This window comes from Camelus ferus, chromosome 18, assembly GCF_009834535.1.
Source record: "Camelus ferus isolate YT-003-E chromosome 18, BCGSAC_Cfer_1.0, whole genome shotgun sequence".
Taxonomy (NCBI): Eukaryota; Metazoa; Chordata; class Mammalia; order Artiodactyla; family Camelidae; genus Camelus; species Camelus ferus.
In genome coordinates, this window is record NC_045713.1 from 14,931,884 (window position 1) to 14,945,835 (window position 13,952).

Genomic DNA, 13,952 nt, shown 5'->3' on the forward strand with positions numbered 1-13,952 from the left:
ATACAAAAAATAAATGAATACATTGAAAGCTGATAAAGAGCAGGTTTTTCACATAGTTTCAAAGTAGCTCCCCACAAAATACTTATTAATTACAGAGAGGAACAGGCTTTATCTGAGAAGTCCTGACAGACACACTCTTAATCCAGTGATCAAAATGAACATCACCAGTAGTGGAGCAAATCGAAGTTAAGCATGCCTGATGGGATGCAGTTACATCTGTGCTATTCCTGCCAGAGACGCATAACCTGAAGCTAATCAGACACAGGCAAGCTGAGGGGCGTTCTATAAGTCACCTGGCCCTTGCTCTTCAACTGTAAGAAGGTCATGAGTGTCCAGAAGAGGCTGAGGAGCCGGTCCAGACTGAAGGAGGCTAAGGAAGCAGGCAGACTGAATGCCAGGAGTGACTCCCTGTTACGGACTTCACGGGGACTGTGGGAAACTTGAATGGGTCTGATGATTGGATGGCAATAGCGCATCAGTGCTCGTTTCCTGCTTTGATGGTTGTATTACGGTTATGTAGGAGAAAGTCCTCATTCGTGGAAAATACACGTGAATGTATTCAGAGGTGATGGAGCATTGGGTCAGCAACTCACTATCACCTAGGTCAGGAGAAAATGCTTTGTCTTATGCCCCAGTTATTGTAAGTTCATGATTGTTTCTAAATTTAAAAAAAAAAAAAAATTTAATGATAGTACTCTTGTACTTGTCAGTGTTCTGCCTGAATCAAGTTAGCATGGCATGAATGAGGGTGAGGTTCATTTCTTGGTGAATACCTCTTAAGATACCTTTTTTCCTTTTTTTGAGACTGAACCAGCACAAGCTTTATACAATGGCCAGAGTGGAGACGTGGGAACCTAGTTCATAAGTCAACTTCTCCAAGATATCTTTTTGTTGTTGGAAAATATCCATGGTATTTGATAATTCTAAAAATAAAACCAAATCAACAACATGGATACTTAAAAGAGGTTATAAAATATAGACCATTTAGGTAAAAAAAAACCCAGAAAATTATTTGTGTTTATCATATTTCTCTTATTTGAGGAACAGAACTTTTTTAAAAATCTTGTTTTTGAGGTCAGATGAATTCACTAGGTTTTAATCTAACTTGGATTCAGAGAAGTAGTAGTCATCAACTTGAGTTGTTTGTTCGGAAAGGAGACCCTCCTTGTCTTCCTCTGAGAGTGAACTCACTTCTCTGCTGGGTTTTTTTTTTTAAGTATTTGCAGCAAATGGATGGTTAGTGATATGATTATCTTCATGAAAGCATCTTGGAAATGGTTAGTGTACCTAGACGGAAAAAATTAAACCATAAGTTGACTGGCAATAAAAAGTGATGAGTTCCAAATACGCACTGTCTCTCAACGTCGTGGAGAGTGTCTGGATTTCTTAGATGATTTCTTTGTGGACCCCATAGTGTTTCAGAGCCCTGCAGGTAAACAGTCAATAAATCTTTATGGGGCTACAGACATGCGAAGTTCTGGAGGGGAGACCCCCCCATCCTGGCCACAAGGGGTGGACCTAGAGATTATCATACCAAGCGAAGTAAGTCAGACAGAGAAAGACAAATACCATATGATAGCATTTATATGTGGAATCTAAAATATGACACAAATGAACTTATTTACGAAATAGAAACAGACTCACAGACATAGAAAACAAACTTATGGTTACCAGAGGGCAAAGAAGGGGAGGGATAAATTAGGAGTTCAGGATTAGCAGATACAAACACCTGTTTATAAAATAGTTAAACAACAAAGTCCTACTGTATAACACAGGGAACTATATTCAGTAGCTTGTAAGAACCTACAATGAGAAAGAATATATATATATATATAACTGAATCACTATGCTGTACACCAGGAACTAACACAACAATGTAAATGAACTATACTTCAAATTTTTTTAAAAAATTAGGAGCTTAACAGCAGAGTAGGATAGTCCAAACCTGGGGAGGCGTTCCACCCCCAGCTGGTTGTGTTCCCAGCATCAGTCCTGGTGCAGCAGGTTGCAGCTCTGAGCCCCAGGCCCTGACCTGGGGCTTCCCAGACAACACGAATGTGAAGGCACAGTACACTTACTCGGACTCTCCCTGCTCAAGGGAACTTGCTCTTACAAAAGGATGGGGAGGCCTGCGGTTTTCATCAGTGATCTCTTGGCCCCTTCATTCAGCCCCCTTTGCCCAAGGCCTGTGTCCCACTGCTGCCCAGCCCCATCCCCCCCAAAGGCTGGGTCACACTGGAGCCACTGAGGGAGGCAAGTTCTTGCTGACATCACCAACAGTGGTTTCTCTGTGTATTTCAGTCTGCAGTCGGGGCTCAGCTCCTAGGAGAGGGAGGAAGAACCCCTCTGTCTCAGTCCCCACAGCCCGTGGATTAGAGATAGGAGCAGGCAGTGTTTCTTTCTGTTCCCTTCTAAGTAAAGCTAATATAAAGCTTATGTGTGCATGTATTCCGTAAGTCAGGTATTTGTAGCTGGGGGAGTCGTCTGAACAGTGTAAAGTAAGTCAGACAATTCAGAGTGACGTGTAGCCAGTCTAAACAAGTTTGCTGGCAGGCAGTCTCGGGCCTCTGCTCTGCTTCAGACACTGTTCTTTCCGTCTTCATTTATTTCCCTGGGCAGAAACACCCTCTGCTCATGGAAAAAGAAAAAGGGCCATGATTTTTTCTGGGCCTATGTGGTGTTCCTCCTGGAAATGGTTGGTTAAGTGAGTGATGGCCTGGGGGAGGGTCTGCTCCCTTTGCTTACTTATATTTCTGTTCAGCATGGTGTTACTGGGCCCGAGGAGCGGGGAAATGCTTCTTTTCCAAGAGTCGGGTTGTCGGTCCTCACTGGCACATTTGTCTCATTCGTTTCCTGTTAAACGTAGGCACAGGTTCAGAAAACTAAAGACCTGCTCAATAACGTGGCCTCTGATGAAGCTAACTTAGAAGCCAAAATTGAAAAGAGGAAATTAGAGCTGGAAAGAAATCGGAAGCGACTCCAGACTCTGCAGAGTGTCAGGTAGGTGTGAGCACCTGGAGAATGATAGAAAGCTGTCTCTGAAAGTTAAAACAGACCAAGGGGATTTGTTGTCTGTGATATTAACCTTTTGAGCACTGAAAAAGCCTTGCTTCAGGATGTACGTGTGTTTCTTGTTCTAGCAAGCACACTGCTGAACTCATTCTCTTTACTGATTTCCATATGTCTGGAAAACTGCTTAATTCCTGAACTGCCCTTCAAACTTTTGTAGCTTCTTGGAACGCAAGGCAGAGTAAATCCAGATGGAGAAAGTTTTACAGGGTTTGGCTCCTAAGATCTGTGTCTTGCCATAAATTACGTGGAAACAGAAACATACTCCCATTTCTTGGTTTGAGTAGATTGTAGACTTTTATAATTCCTCACGAGTAATTCATCTTTCTTCTGACCTTCCTTTTCAAGTATGTGCCTCACATTTTGTTGTGTGTACTCTCTCTTCTTCTCCCTTCCCTCCTCCTCCCTCCCCCCCATTTTTTTGTACCCTCCTTCCCTTGCTCTGTATTTATCTCTGTTGCTCTTTGTCCCTTTTCATTCTCCCTTTATTCTTCTGTCTTCATTCCTTCCTCTGTCCAGCTGCTGCATTTGCTCTGAATGTGACTTGCTTTTTTGAGATCCTGGTGCATGGCCCACGCTCTGGCTCCTTGTCCTGTGATCTGTGGGAAGGCAGCCCCCCCCCTGGGGACAGCAGACCGTAACCCAGGGAGCATCAAGGCTTCCTCCCAGCCAAGGGCAAGACCGTGCCCCTTCTGCCTCTGGAATCAGGGCTGCCAGATGGATTTGTTTCATTTGAAAATTCTGCCTTTCAAGTGTAAATTCATTTTTGTTAAGCCTCATATCTTTTTGTTTCGTTTTATTTGGGGTTTTTTTTTTGTTTGTTTGTGTTTTTAGATGAGGTAGGTAATTCAATTGATTGATTGACTGACTGACTGATTGATTTAATGGAGGTACTTGGAATTGAATCCAGGACCTTGTGCTGAGCTATACTCCACCCGCCCCCAGATCTTTTTAATAGAAAAATTTCTGTTTTTCTCTAGTACAAAAGATTATAAATTGTTTTCTCATTTATCTGTTTATATTTTTAAAATAACAGAGTTTTCCCTTTAAGATCAATATTAAGAGAAAAAAATAAATTCAGCAAATGAGTTGAAACAGGTTTTTATGTTATGGCTTTGTTTTTAAATTTTATATTGTTTAAAAACTTAGCTTTGTTGGGGGAGGCACTGGGTATAGCTCAGTGGTAGAGCACTTAGCATGCACAAGGTCCTGGGTTCAATCCCCTGTACCTCCATTAAAACAAAACAAAACAAGCAGCTTTAATTTGTAGCAACCTATATTTCCCTTTTTAGAGGATTGATTTATTTGGGAACATCCAGTTAGCAGACTGTTATGCCCAACTAAGATAATGCGCATGTTTGATTTATTGACTTATTATTATTATTTTTTAATTGATTTTTAGAGATGTGTTTGGTGTATGATTATTTTTTAACTCTGTATCGAAATCTGTGCTATACTGAATGAGAAAAAAGACTGCAAGGCTTCATTTATACTATTATACTTAATGTTTGTTTAAAAAATGCATTCCCGTAAGTATGCATAGAAAAGTCTGGAAAAGATGTGTGTCAAATATTAAGTGCTAACACCTAGCGATGGGATTGTAAAGTAATTTTGATTTCATTCATCATATTTCCAGGATTATTTCTAGTTTTTACAAAGAGCATATCTTACTTTTTGATTTAAAAAAAAAATTAATCTTCATTTTGTGGGCAGGAAAGACAAAGGGGGAAATTAGCTTTAAGCAGTCACGAGAGTGAAGCACCTTCTCCAGTTAAAGGCTTACCATAGAATACCAGGACGAAGTCTGGAGTTCTGAATACCAGTTTCAAACAGCTGGATATTTGTGTATCTGACTAACCTTTCCATTTTAATTTCATTTTGTTGTTCTAGGCCAGCCTTTATGGATGAATACGAGAAGGTTGAGGAAGAGCTGCAAAAGCAGTATGACATTTACCTGGAGAAATTTCGAAATCTGGCTTATCTGGAACAACAACTCGAGGACCATCATAGGATGGAGCAAGAGAGGTTTGAGGTAAGTGCCGAGCCAGCTCTTCTGTACAGACCGTTCCTTCTTGTGTGTTACTTTGTACTTGTTGACACGTCAGTTTGCAAATATCATTGTGAAAAAATGTGGATGAATGTCTTTTCTCCCTGACCAGGCAAGGATTGCTCATATAATTCTTCTGCTTTTTTGGTTGTGTGGCCTGGACTCCAGGGCTGTCAAATCTTTGCTATTCGTTTATCACCAGAGTTTGGTCACTTAGGACCATAGGCAGGGCCGGCACGTGACCTGTGTGCAGCCATACCCGACTCCAAGCTTAGAAGGGCCTGGGCTTGCTTTAGTGCTCTGCTGTCACCATCTTGAAATTCTTAATAAATTTTAGCTACATTTTATTTTGCATTGAGTCCCACAAGTTATGTAAAGTGTGGTCTTGAGGACAGATCTAAAAACTTGCTTGGTCAGTTCACTTTTTAAAGATTTTCGAGGCCTGGTTAATTGAGTAATCCAAACTGGCTTCTCAGGCACTGCTTTATAAAGAGGAATTGTAGTTTACTGATTGTTGTGGGAAATATGTATAACCCAGAACCTGACTAGCTGTCTTGCACATGCCTCTCATCCCAATGTGTAAGACCATTTAGGAAAGAGTATTTCAGATCCCAGCATGAGCTGATAAATGTGGAATGCAGAGCAAAGGAGGTTGGACCAAGTTGCTATCACTTTTTAAATTGCCCTTATACCTTAGGGATATTTCTGCTTAACCCAGAATAGTCATTTGGAATCAATGTTCATGGTGAAATTGGTCTGCAGTCTCCCTTTCTCATACTGTCCTTGACAGCTTTTGGTATAAAGGTTATCCTGGCCTTCGTACAAACCTGGACATTTGAACTAGGTGATGCTACTTTATTGTCCAGGAGAGCTGGCTATGAGTAACTAACGCCTTCGTCTGGACACATTTATCTTGACGAGGAACCTGGTGCCACTCTTGCTACATGGCAGAGGCAGGCCCTGGAGGAACGAGGTCCTGGACTGGTGTGTTTAAGGACATTTTAAACATTGGGTGTCTGGAAAGGAACAGGAAAGAGCCAGTGAGAATAAACTGACTATTTAGTATTGTTGTCTAGGCCTCCCCTGGGGTCAGAGGACATATCGAAGAAAATGCCGCAGGACGCAGTGGGCGGCCCCAGTTCCTTCTGAGGGGCCCCTTCCCGCCCACCCTCCCCTCAACAACTACCTACTCTGGTTTTCTTCTGTCCTCACGCCTATTCCCTCTGCTTTTCATTCCCGATCCCTCAAAATATTTCATGCATGAAATAATGTTTCCTTTTTAATGTTTAGAACAACAACATATTTTTAAAAGCCAATTTCCTCTCCCATCCTCTCTTTTGACAGTAATCAGGTCCACATTTCATAACCTAACCCAAGGGTTAGCTTTCTTTAATCCTCTGGGAATTAGGGCTAGTATTTCTTTCTCTTTTCCTAACTTAATCAGTCCTGCCATTGGCATCTTTCAGGGCTAGAATTGTGCAAAGCAAAAAAAAATGATATAATTAAAGTGCTTTATTTTAAGAGCAGGAGGCCTGTACTGTCCCATAGTTGGTGCACCTGTTCACCTGTCCACATCCCGCACAGGCACGCACGACGGGCATCTTGTGTCGTCAGATTGCTTCAGAGCCAGTGAGGTGTAGTGGGAGGAGTGTGGGTCTGGGGGCCGGTCAGGCCCATCCTGGGCCAGCTGTGTCATTTCCAGGAGCCTTCCTTTGCACTGGGCTGCTGGAGTGATGGCTGAGGAAGGTGTCCAGGTTCCCTCTGCCTGTGTCAGAGTTAGCTTCTGCTTCTGTGTAAGGATTAGCAGTACTTGCTCATGTGGTAAAGAGTAATAAAACAGTCCAAAAAAGGGTCACCTCTGGGTCTTGTTTTCCCTGCTCCACAGGAAGCTGAAAACACTCTCCGTCTGATGCAGAACAAGCTCAAGGAGGAAGAGAAGCGGCTGCTCAAGACTGAAAGTAAGCTTACGCCTTTCAGACGGACGTGCCTGCTCGGGCTAGTGTCTTTAACCTTAGAAAAGTTCCATGGATATTTTATTTATTTCCAAAAGGCAATTTTTTCACGATTTTTGTATCAGGTGCCACTTTAATTCACCTAAGTGCTTGAGAGGCTGTTTGAAGTTACAAAGCATTTAAACACATTTGGTTTTCATGCCAACGGAGATACTGTTTTCCCCTGTTGAAACGACACCATTAGTTTGAATTATACATAATTATAAAAGAAAATTTGGTCTCGGAGGTCTGTAGGGTTCCTTGTTTGGGGGCAAACTGAGGGCAAGAAGCATCATAATACGGTGCCACACACACCCATCAAATGTCCCCCAGTAAGCCCAAATCGTTCATCAAGGCTCTCACCTGTAGAGAAGTAGGGTCACCTACAAGGCCTAGATTCTGGGAAGGAAGGTTCCCCGTGACTGGTCAGCGCACTTCATCCGTGGACTTCACCAGGGTGTCACGCCAGCCTCGGGAGCAGCAGCTGAGCTGGGCTTCGTGCTGGACTGAGGCCTCTGTCTCACAGAACTACTCCTCTTGCTTATTCCTCTTTTTTCATGATGGTACCTTCTCTCATGCTTGAGGGTGGTGTACCTGGCACTTCAGGGGTGCTCTCTCCCTGTCTCTTCCCTTTGTACCTCCTTCCTGCTGCCCTTGTTCTAGGCCCCTCTCTCCTGACACTCAGGAAACTCTGGAAGGAGAGTAGGGACTGCTGGGAAGTCCTCTAGGGGCAAGTTTAGAAAATACCAAGGGCCTCTCTAGCCAAAGCAGCCCCTCACCTTTATGGTTCCAGGTCAGCCAGGAGAGCCCGAAGCAGCCCTAAGTGATAAGCCTGCATGGAGTTTGTCCCCTTCTGAGAGGCCCGGCACAGGTAAGAGCCCAGCTGGTTGGCTGCATCCTGCTCTGCCCTTGGACCGGCGCATTAAGACCTCTCCCACTGATCTCGCTTTCTTCTTCCGAACTCAGGCTTTTGTTTTGTGATCCGTAGGTTTGAGATCTCACGAAGGACAGAGATTCTTATGAGTATATGTGGTTTAGTTTTTTCGGAAAAATAATTTCCAGTTTAAATCAACTTAATGAAGGGTAGTGCTTAATTAGCTTGCGGTGAGCAAAGAAGTTGGGAAATTTTTATGAAGGATCGTTCTCAGTTCTGTTCATCCCAAGCATTTGAAGATGCCTTGTGTGTCTTCACTTTTCTGCGTATGTGGGAATGTTGCCCAGACCACTGGGGTCAGGGAGGAGAGATATAAAGGAAGACTTTCTGAATTTTTCTCCCATCTGTGAAAGACTTCTCTGAAAGAAAAATCTAATAGTGCATAGACATGAGTCAGGGAAAGAATTAGCAAAATCCAAGAGCTAGGGGAGATCATCTTGTTGAGGCCACTGTGCAGGCAGCTGATTCAACCCAGCAGAGCATTACTGAGTGTCTGTTCTGGGCGCTAAGGACATGTCAGTGGACAGCAGACAGGGCTCTTTGTCTTAAATGATGTGACATACTAGCGACATGCTAGGAGACAAATAGTAAGCAGGCTGTTCTTGGAAGGTGAAAGGTGCCATGGGGGAGAAAGCGGGCAGTTCGAGGGGCATGGGGAGGGTATAATAGAATTGCAGTTTTAACTGGGAGTCAGGGTAGACCTCGCGAGGAGATGCTATTTAAGCAAAGACTAAACCAGTAGAGCTGGGGAGAAGGGAGATACCAAATGAGGGGCGTCCCAGAAAGGCTGGGAGCCCGAGCCCAGGGAGAGGGATGAGTTTTGCTGAGTGAGGAGCTGTATGAACACACAGGGCTTGAGTGCAGGCAGGTCAGAGGAGCTGGGAAGTGGGTCGTGTGCTTGCAGGGCTCACGTCCGATGGGTACTGTCTGCTCTGATCAGCAGGACGTGAAGTCATCACAGGTTTGGCTTTGGGGGTTGGGAGTGAGGGCTTGGAGGAGGAGAAAGTTTGAGTAATGAGAGATGGGAGAATGCCCTGGGGGCCCCAGCGATTGAAAAGGCGAAGTACTCTTTGGAGATGCCCTGTAGGAAAGGTCAAAGGGCAGCTCTGCATCTGCCCACCATCCTTTTAAACCTTATTGCTGGTGGTAAAGTTGTAACTGTACCCTCTGTAGGATTCAAGCACTGTAGCATTAGGAACTTAACGAATCCTGGGAATTTATAAAACGACCCAGGAGTTTCTAGAAAGCTGCTGAGTAACCTCATTTTTATAGTGTCTTAGAGAGCAGACGTTCATGCATTCCATACACATTGTGTACCTACTGTGTGTCAGCTGTTGTGCTAGAGCACAGCGATGGAAGAGGCCCTCAGGGAGCTCCGGGTCTAGAGCTGCCGCATGGGTACCTGGCCACGGGCTCGTGTTTTTGAGCGTTTGAAAGATGGCTTGTCCAAATTGAGATGTGTGGTTCATGGAGACCATACACCAGATTTTGGAAACTTAGTATAAAAGAAAAGTAAAATTACTCAATAATTGTTTACACTGGTTGCTTATCGAAATGACATTTTAGATAGATTGGCTTAAATAAAACATTATTGAAATTAATTCACCTGTTTATTTTAATGTAGTCACTAGAAAATTTTAAATTGCATCTGTGGCTGGCATTATGTTTCTGTCGGACAGGGCTGATCTAAAAGGAAAAACTTACAAAGAAACTTCTGCATAAATTATGGAAACTTCCTATATAAATGGGTGTGGGGTGGTGAGGTGGTTTTGGTGTGAATTTCTCTGATAGCTGATGAAATGGAGCATCTTTTCATCTGCTTATTGGCTGTTTGTGTATCTTCTTTGGGGAGATTTATTCAAGTCCTTTGCACTTTTTTTTTTTAATAAAAGTAGATTTATTTAGAGAGGTGTACACGAGGTTGGGGGGGTTAGTTGTTAAAGTAAAGGCAGATACACACTCCACAGAGTGCAGGCCATCTCGGAAGGTGAGAGAACAACCCTTTGCACATTTTTAAATTGGGTTATTTATCTTTTTACTATTGAGTTATATACTCTTTATATATTCTGGATACTAGACCCTTAAGTGATTTGTGATTTGCAAATATTTTCTGTCATTCTTTGGGCTGTCTTTTCACTTTCTTGATGATGTCAAGTTTTAATGAAGTCCAGTCTATTTTCCTTTTGTTGCTTGTGCTTCTAGTGTCATATTTAAGAAACTGCCAAATTCAAGATCACCCGGATTTACCCCTGTTTTCTTCTAGGAGTTTATAGTTTTAACTCTTGCATTTAGATCTCTGATCCATTTTCAGTTAATTCTGTACATGATGTGATGTAGGGGTCCAGCCTCATTCTTTTGCATGTGGCTATCCAGTTGTCCCAGCATCATTTTTTGGAAAGTTTCTGCTTTTCCTTTGGAATTATACCGGCACCCTTGTTGGCTGTACTGATTTCAGCATCACTGACAACTCAGTGGTTTCAGTATCAGGATGTGTTAACTTTAGTTTACGTGCTCACTCTTCAGTCTGTTGCTTTGTGTTGTCCGAAGAAATTGTACTGAGTCTGAGGTGCCTGGATTAATGTGGCTTTAAAATAAGCGATATCATGTGCTTTATATTGCGTGGGGCGAGGATTTAATGTCATAGTTTTCCTGGGTGAAGTAAACAGCGAACTAATGTGAATAGTGATTTCATTGTACGGTCCTTAATTTGTGTTAATACATCATCACACTCTCTGAAAGGGAAGAGCTTTTATAAGGTGGCGGTTTTCAGGTCGATTGTGTGGAAGCCTTTGCAGGGTGCTCTTACTGACACTGTCTCCAGCTTTCAGGGTCGCCCCCTCGCACTGTGGGGCACAGCTCCAATCCACGGCTAAAGAAACCAGAAAGCTTTCTCCGCGCCCAGCGAGGTGCAGCTGTCCTGTCATTCCGTCTTACAGCAGGGGCTGGACAGAGCCTGTTCATAGATGAACAATTGCTCAACTTCCAAACTGTCTTAAGAGTCAGCAATCAGAACAGCAACTGCAAATTCTTCAGTCCCATCCTTCTAAAACCGCTGTCACTCTGAGCACAGAGAAGTCAGGTGGGGCGGTGAACGCTTTTTCTCCCCGCTGTGGAAACTCTCCTTCTGTAGGTTTACACTGGGAAATTTTCAACCCACACGACTCCAGAGGCAAATTTAAGAAATTAATGTAAAAGGCCGTTGTACTGAGAATGACCCTTCTTTATCTTTGTGATAAATTTTCTCCAGTAAAGAGTAATGTGAGCCCCAGTTTTCATTGCCCGTTACTAGGCAGCCGAGTTTCCCAGGCCAGCCCCGCTTGGGCCCTTCCTGGCCTTGTCTCCCCCCTGTTTTGGGGAAGTTGCCGGCCTTCCCAGTGGACTCCACTTCCTCCCCTTCCTCCTCTCTGTGATCCTCGAGGAGCTCGACTTCTGGTAACACAGCCTAGGACTGAACAGAGAATGGTTTTCCCCGCAACTAACCAAGAACCTCCAGCTACCTTGCCAGCTGGCTGTGCAGTTTTTCAGTTTTATGTAGTGCGTCTAACTGGTAGTATTGACTCGCTTTTTTCTTACTTTGGAGAGTTGTTTAGAAAGAGCTAGCCTTGCGTCATCTGCATTAACTCTTCACTGGGTCTCCCAAGAGCCTTGTGTAATCAAAAGCATCAAAAGAAAGGCTGAGCAGCCCAGGTGGCTTTTCACAAGAGCCTTACTGGACAGAAGCTGTTTTAGAGTCAGTGATGGAGCCACCCTTCTGTTTTGCCTGCTTGTGTTCCCGTCAGGTAATGATGACTCAGACATTGACATCCAGGAGGACGATGAACCCGACAGTGAACTGGAGGAGAGACGGCTGTCCAAGCCACGGACTGCCATGGAGGTGCTCATGCAAGGTACCACGGCCGCTCTCGCCTGCCCTCCTCCCTGTGCCCTGCTGCAGGGAACAGCGGCCACGGTCGGATTGGGGCTGCTTGGTGTCAAGACCCGTAAGCACACTGCTTTGTTGGTTATCAGGATTTGGCTCTTAAACTGCTCAGTGGTCATCTTTGCTACTACTACTCTTACCTGTGGTTCCAAGAATGGCCAGAGTTCTTTATGGCTTGGTGTTTCTCACAGAGACCTCGGGAACACTCTGCCTCTGCCTCTGAGCTGGATTCCGCTCTTTTTGGGTCCAGACTGCTCTGAAAGCAGCTCCATCCCTTATGGTCAGAGAATTAATGCACAAAGAAGGAACTGACATGAGCCTCTCTGCTGTTAATGTTCTTCTAACTTCTACTTTCTTGCTGCAAAAGATTCAAACAATAAAATGTGTGGAGCAAATGTGGGTGCTCCCCTGGGGTCTTGCTCGTGTCTCATCCCCACCCTAGAGGGGTCATGGCCAGGGGCTTGAGGGTGTGTCCCTCCAACTTGCCTTTCCACACATGTACATGTGCACAAACACACACACATGCACACATTCAATCAGACATGGACACAAAGGTCACCTGAAACATTTTTTAACCTAAATGGGACCAGACTGTGTATGGTTCTGCACCTGTCTTTTTAAAGTATTATTAAATATATACTGAAACTCTTCCCATGTTAGTAAAGTATAAATCTGCTTCATTCTTTCTGACAGCTTCATGGTATCCCATAGTATGGCTGTACCCATAATTTATTTGGGCATTCTATGTTGATAGCTATTTAAGTATTTCCACGTTTTCCCTTATACATACGTCTTTCTGCATATCTGCACAAGTGATTCTTTAGCTTGTATCATTAAAAGTGGAATTCTTAGGTCAAAGGTTATATAAATTTTTATTTTGATACATACTACTAAATTACCCTATATTTGCCTTTAAAACATTTCTTACCTACCACCTGTTAATTTTGGGGGCACAGCTGCATTGTTATGTACTTGATACTTGTAAGTGGTGAATCATCTTCATCATGTTCTATTAACTTCTCTTGTTAGCTGCTTTTTCTTATCTAGGCTCAGCTACTTTTATTTACTGCATTTCTTTTTTTCATAGGATAATTAGATGCTCTGATTTCCTTTCTCCTCCTTTAATCTTTAACAGCTTCATGACATAAATGGATGCTACAGGTTATGACTCCCATTCCATCGATGGGAGCCAAGGCTCTGAGAAGTGTGGGATTGGCTCAGTAGAACCTCGTAGGGGCACTGGGGCTCCTCAGTCCTCCTGCTGACCCCTCAGACTGCAGAAGTAAGATCACAGGGTTCGCTTCTAAAGACGATAAATCAGTTCTTCAAACAACACAGGAGCTGCATTTTATCTGACCAGGGGAGAGTTTCTGTAAACCACTGTCGGTGCTCCTCTCCCGGCCTGCCCTGAGTGAGCTCCTCCGAGCTGCCCTCACGGCCTTTCTCCCAAGGCCTGGCCCTGGCATCACAGTGGCCCTTTCTCAGCCTTCGGGTGTAGGTGCAGCTCTCCGCCTCCATCCAGGAAGGACGGCCCCTGACTTTTGGCAGAAGTCACATCGAGACAGCATTGCCTTCCAGAGGAGGGGTGGGGAATCACTTAGATAAGATGGTGTTTTGAAAGGTGAGCTAGTGTGATACTTTTTTTTTTTTTTTTTTTTTACTTTTTGAAGCTGAGGCCTAGATCCAAGCCCAAGCGGCATCGGTCCATAAAGGGAGAATGTATTCCTTTATTCAACAGATAGCACATCTGTTCATGCATGTACACTAGTGATGGGGTTCAGTGATGCTCCCTAAAACACGTACAGGATGCATGTTTATTTTTCTGATTTATGTTCTGTGCTTGTAGCTTGTTGCCCTTTTCCTCTTTGTCAGAGTGAAATACAGAAAATCGATGACCTTTTTTGACAGTTCTGATCAGTTGGATGCTACTTAAGTCCACTTTTTAGCATGATTCTCTCTCCCACTTCTCTGAAGGAAATCAGATCGTGAATG

General features: G+C 43.7%; 1 protein-coding gene across 7 annotated transcripts in view; it reads left to right on the forward strand.

Moving 5' to 3' along the window:
- CLUAP1 (clusterin associated protein 1) overlaps positions 1–13,952 on the forward strand; it is a 29,948-nt gene that overhangs the window by 11,975 nt on the left and 4,021 nt on the right. For 5 of the 7 annotated variants that reach the window (XM_032461123.1, XM_014554578.2, XM_014554575.2 and 2 more), the window contains 5 exons: positions 2,867–3,000; positions 4,960–5,101; positions 7,002–7,074; positions 7,901–7,978; positions 11,821–11,928. In XM_032461123.1, the coding sequence (XP_032317014.1) occupies positions 2,867–3,000; positions 4,960–5,101; positions 7,002–7,074; positions 7,901–7,978; positions 11,821–11,928 (535 nt within the window). The remainder of the gene's footprint in view (positions 1–2,866; positions 3,001–4,959; positions 5,102–7,001; positions 7,075–7,900; positions 7,979–11,820; positions 11,929–13,952) is intronic. The other 2 variants (XM_014554577.2, XM_006179123.3) reach the window with 1 other exon arrangement.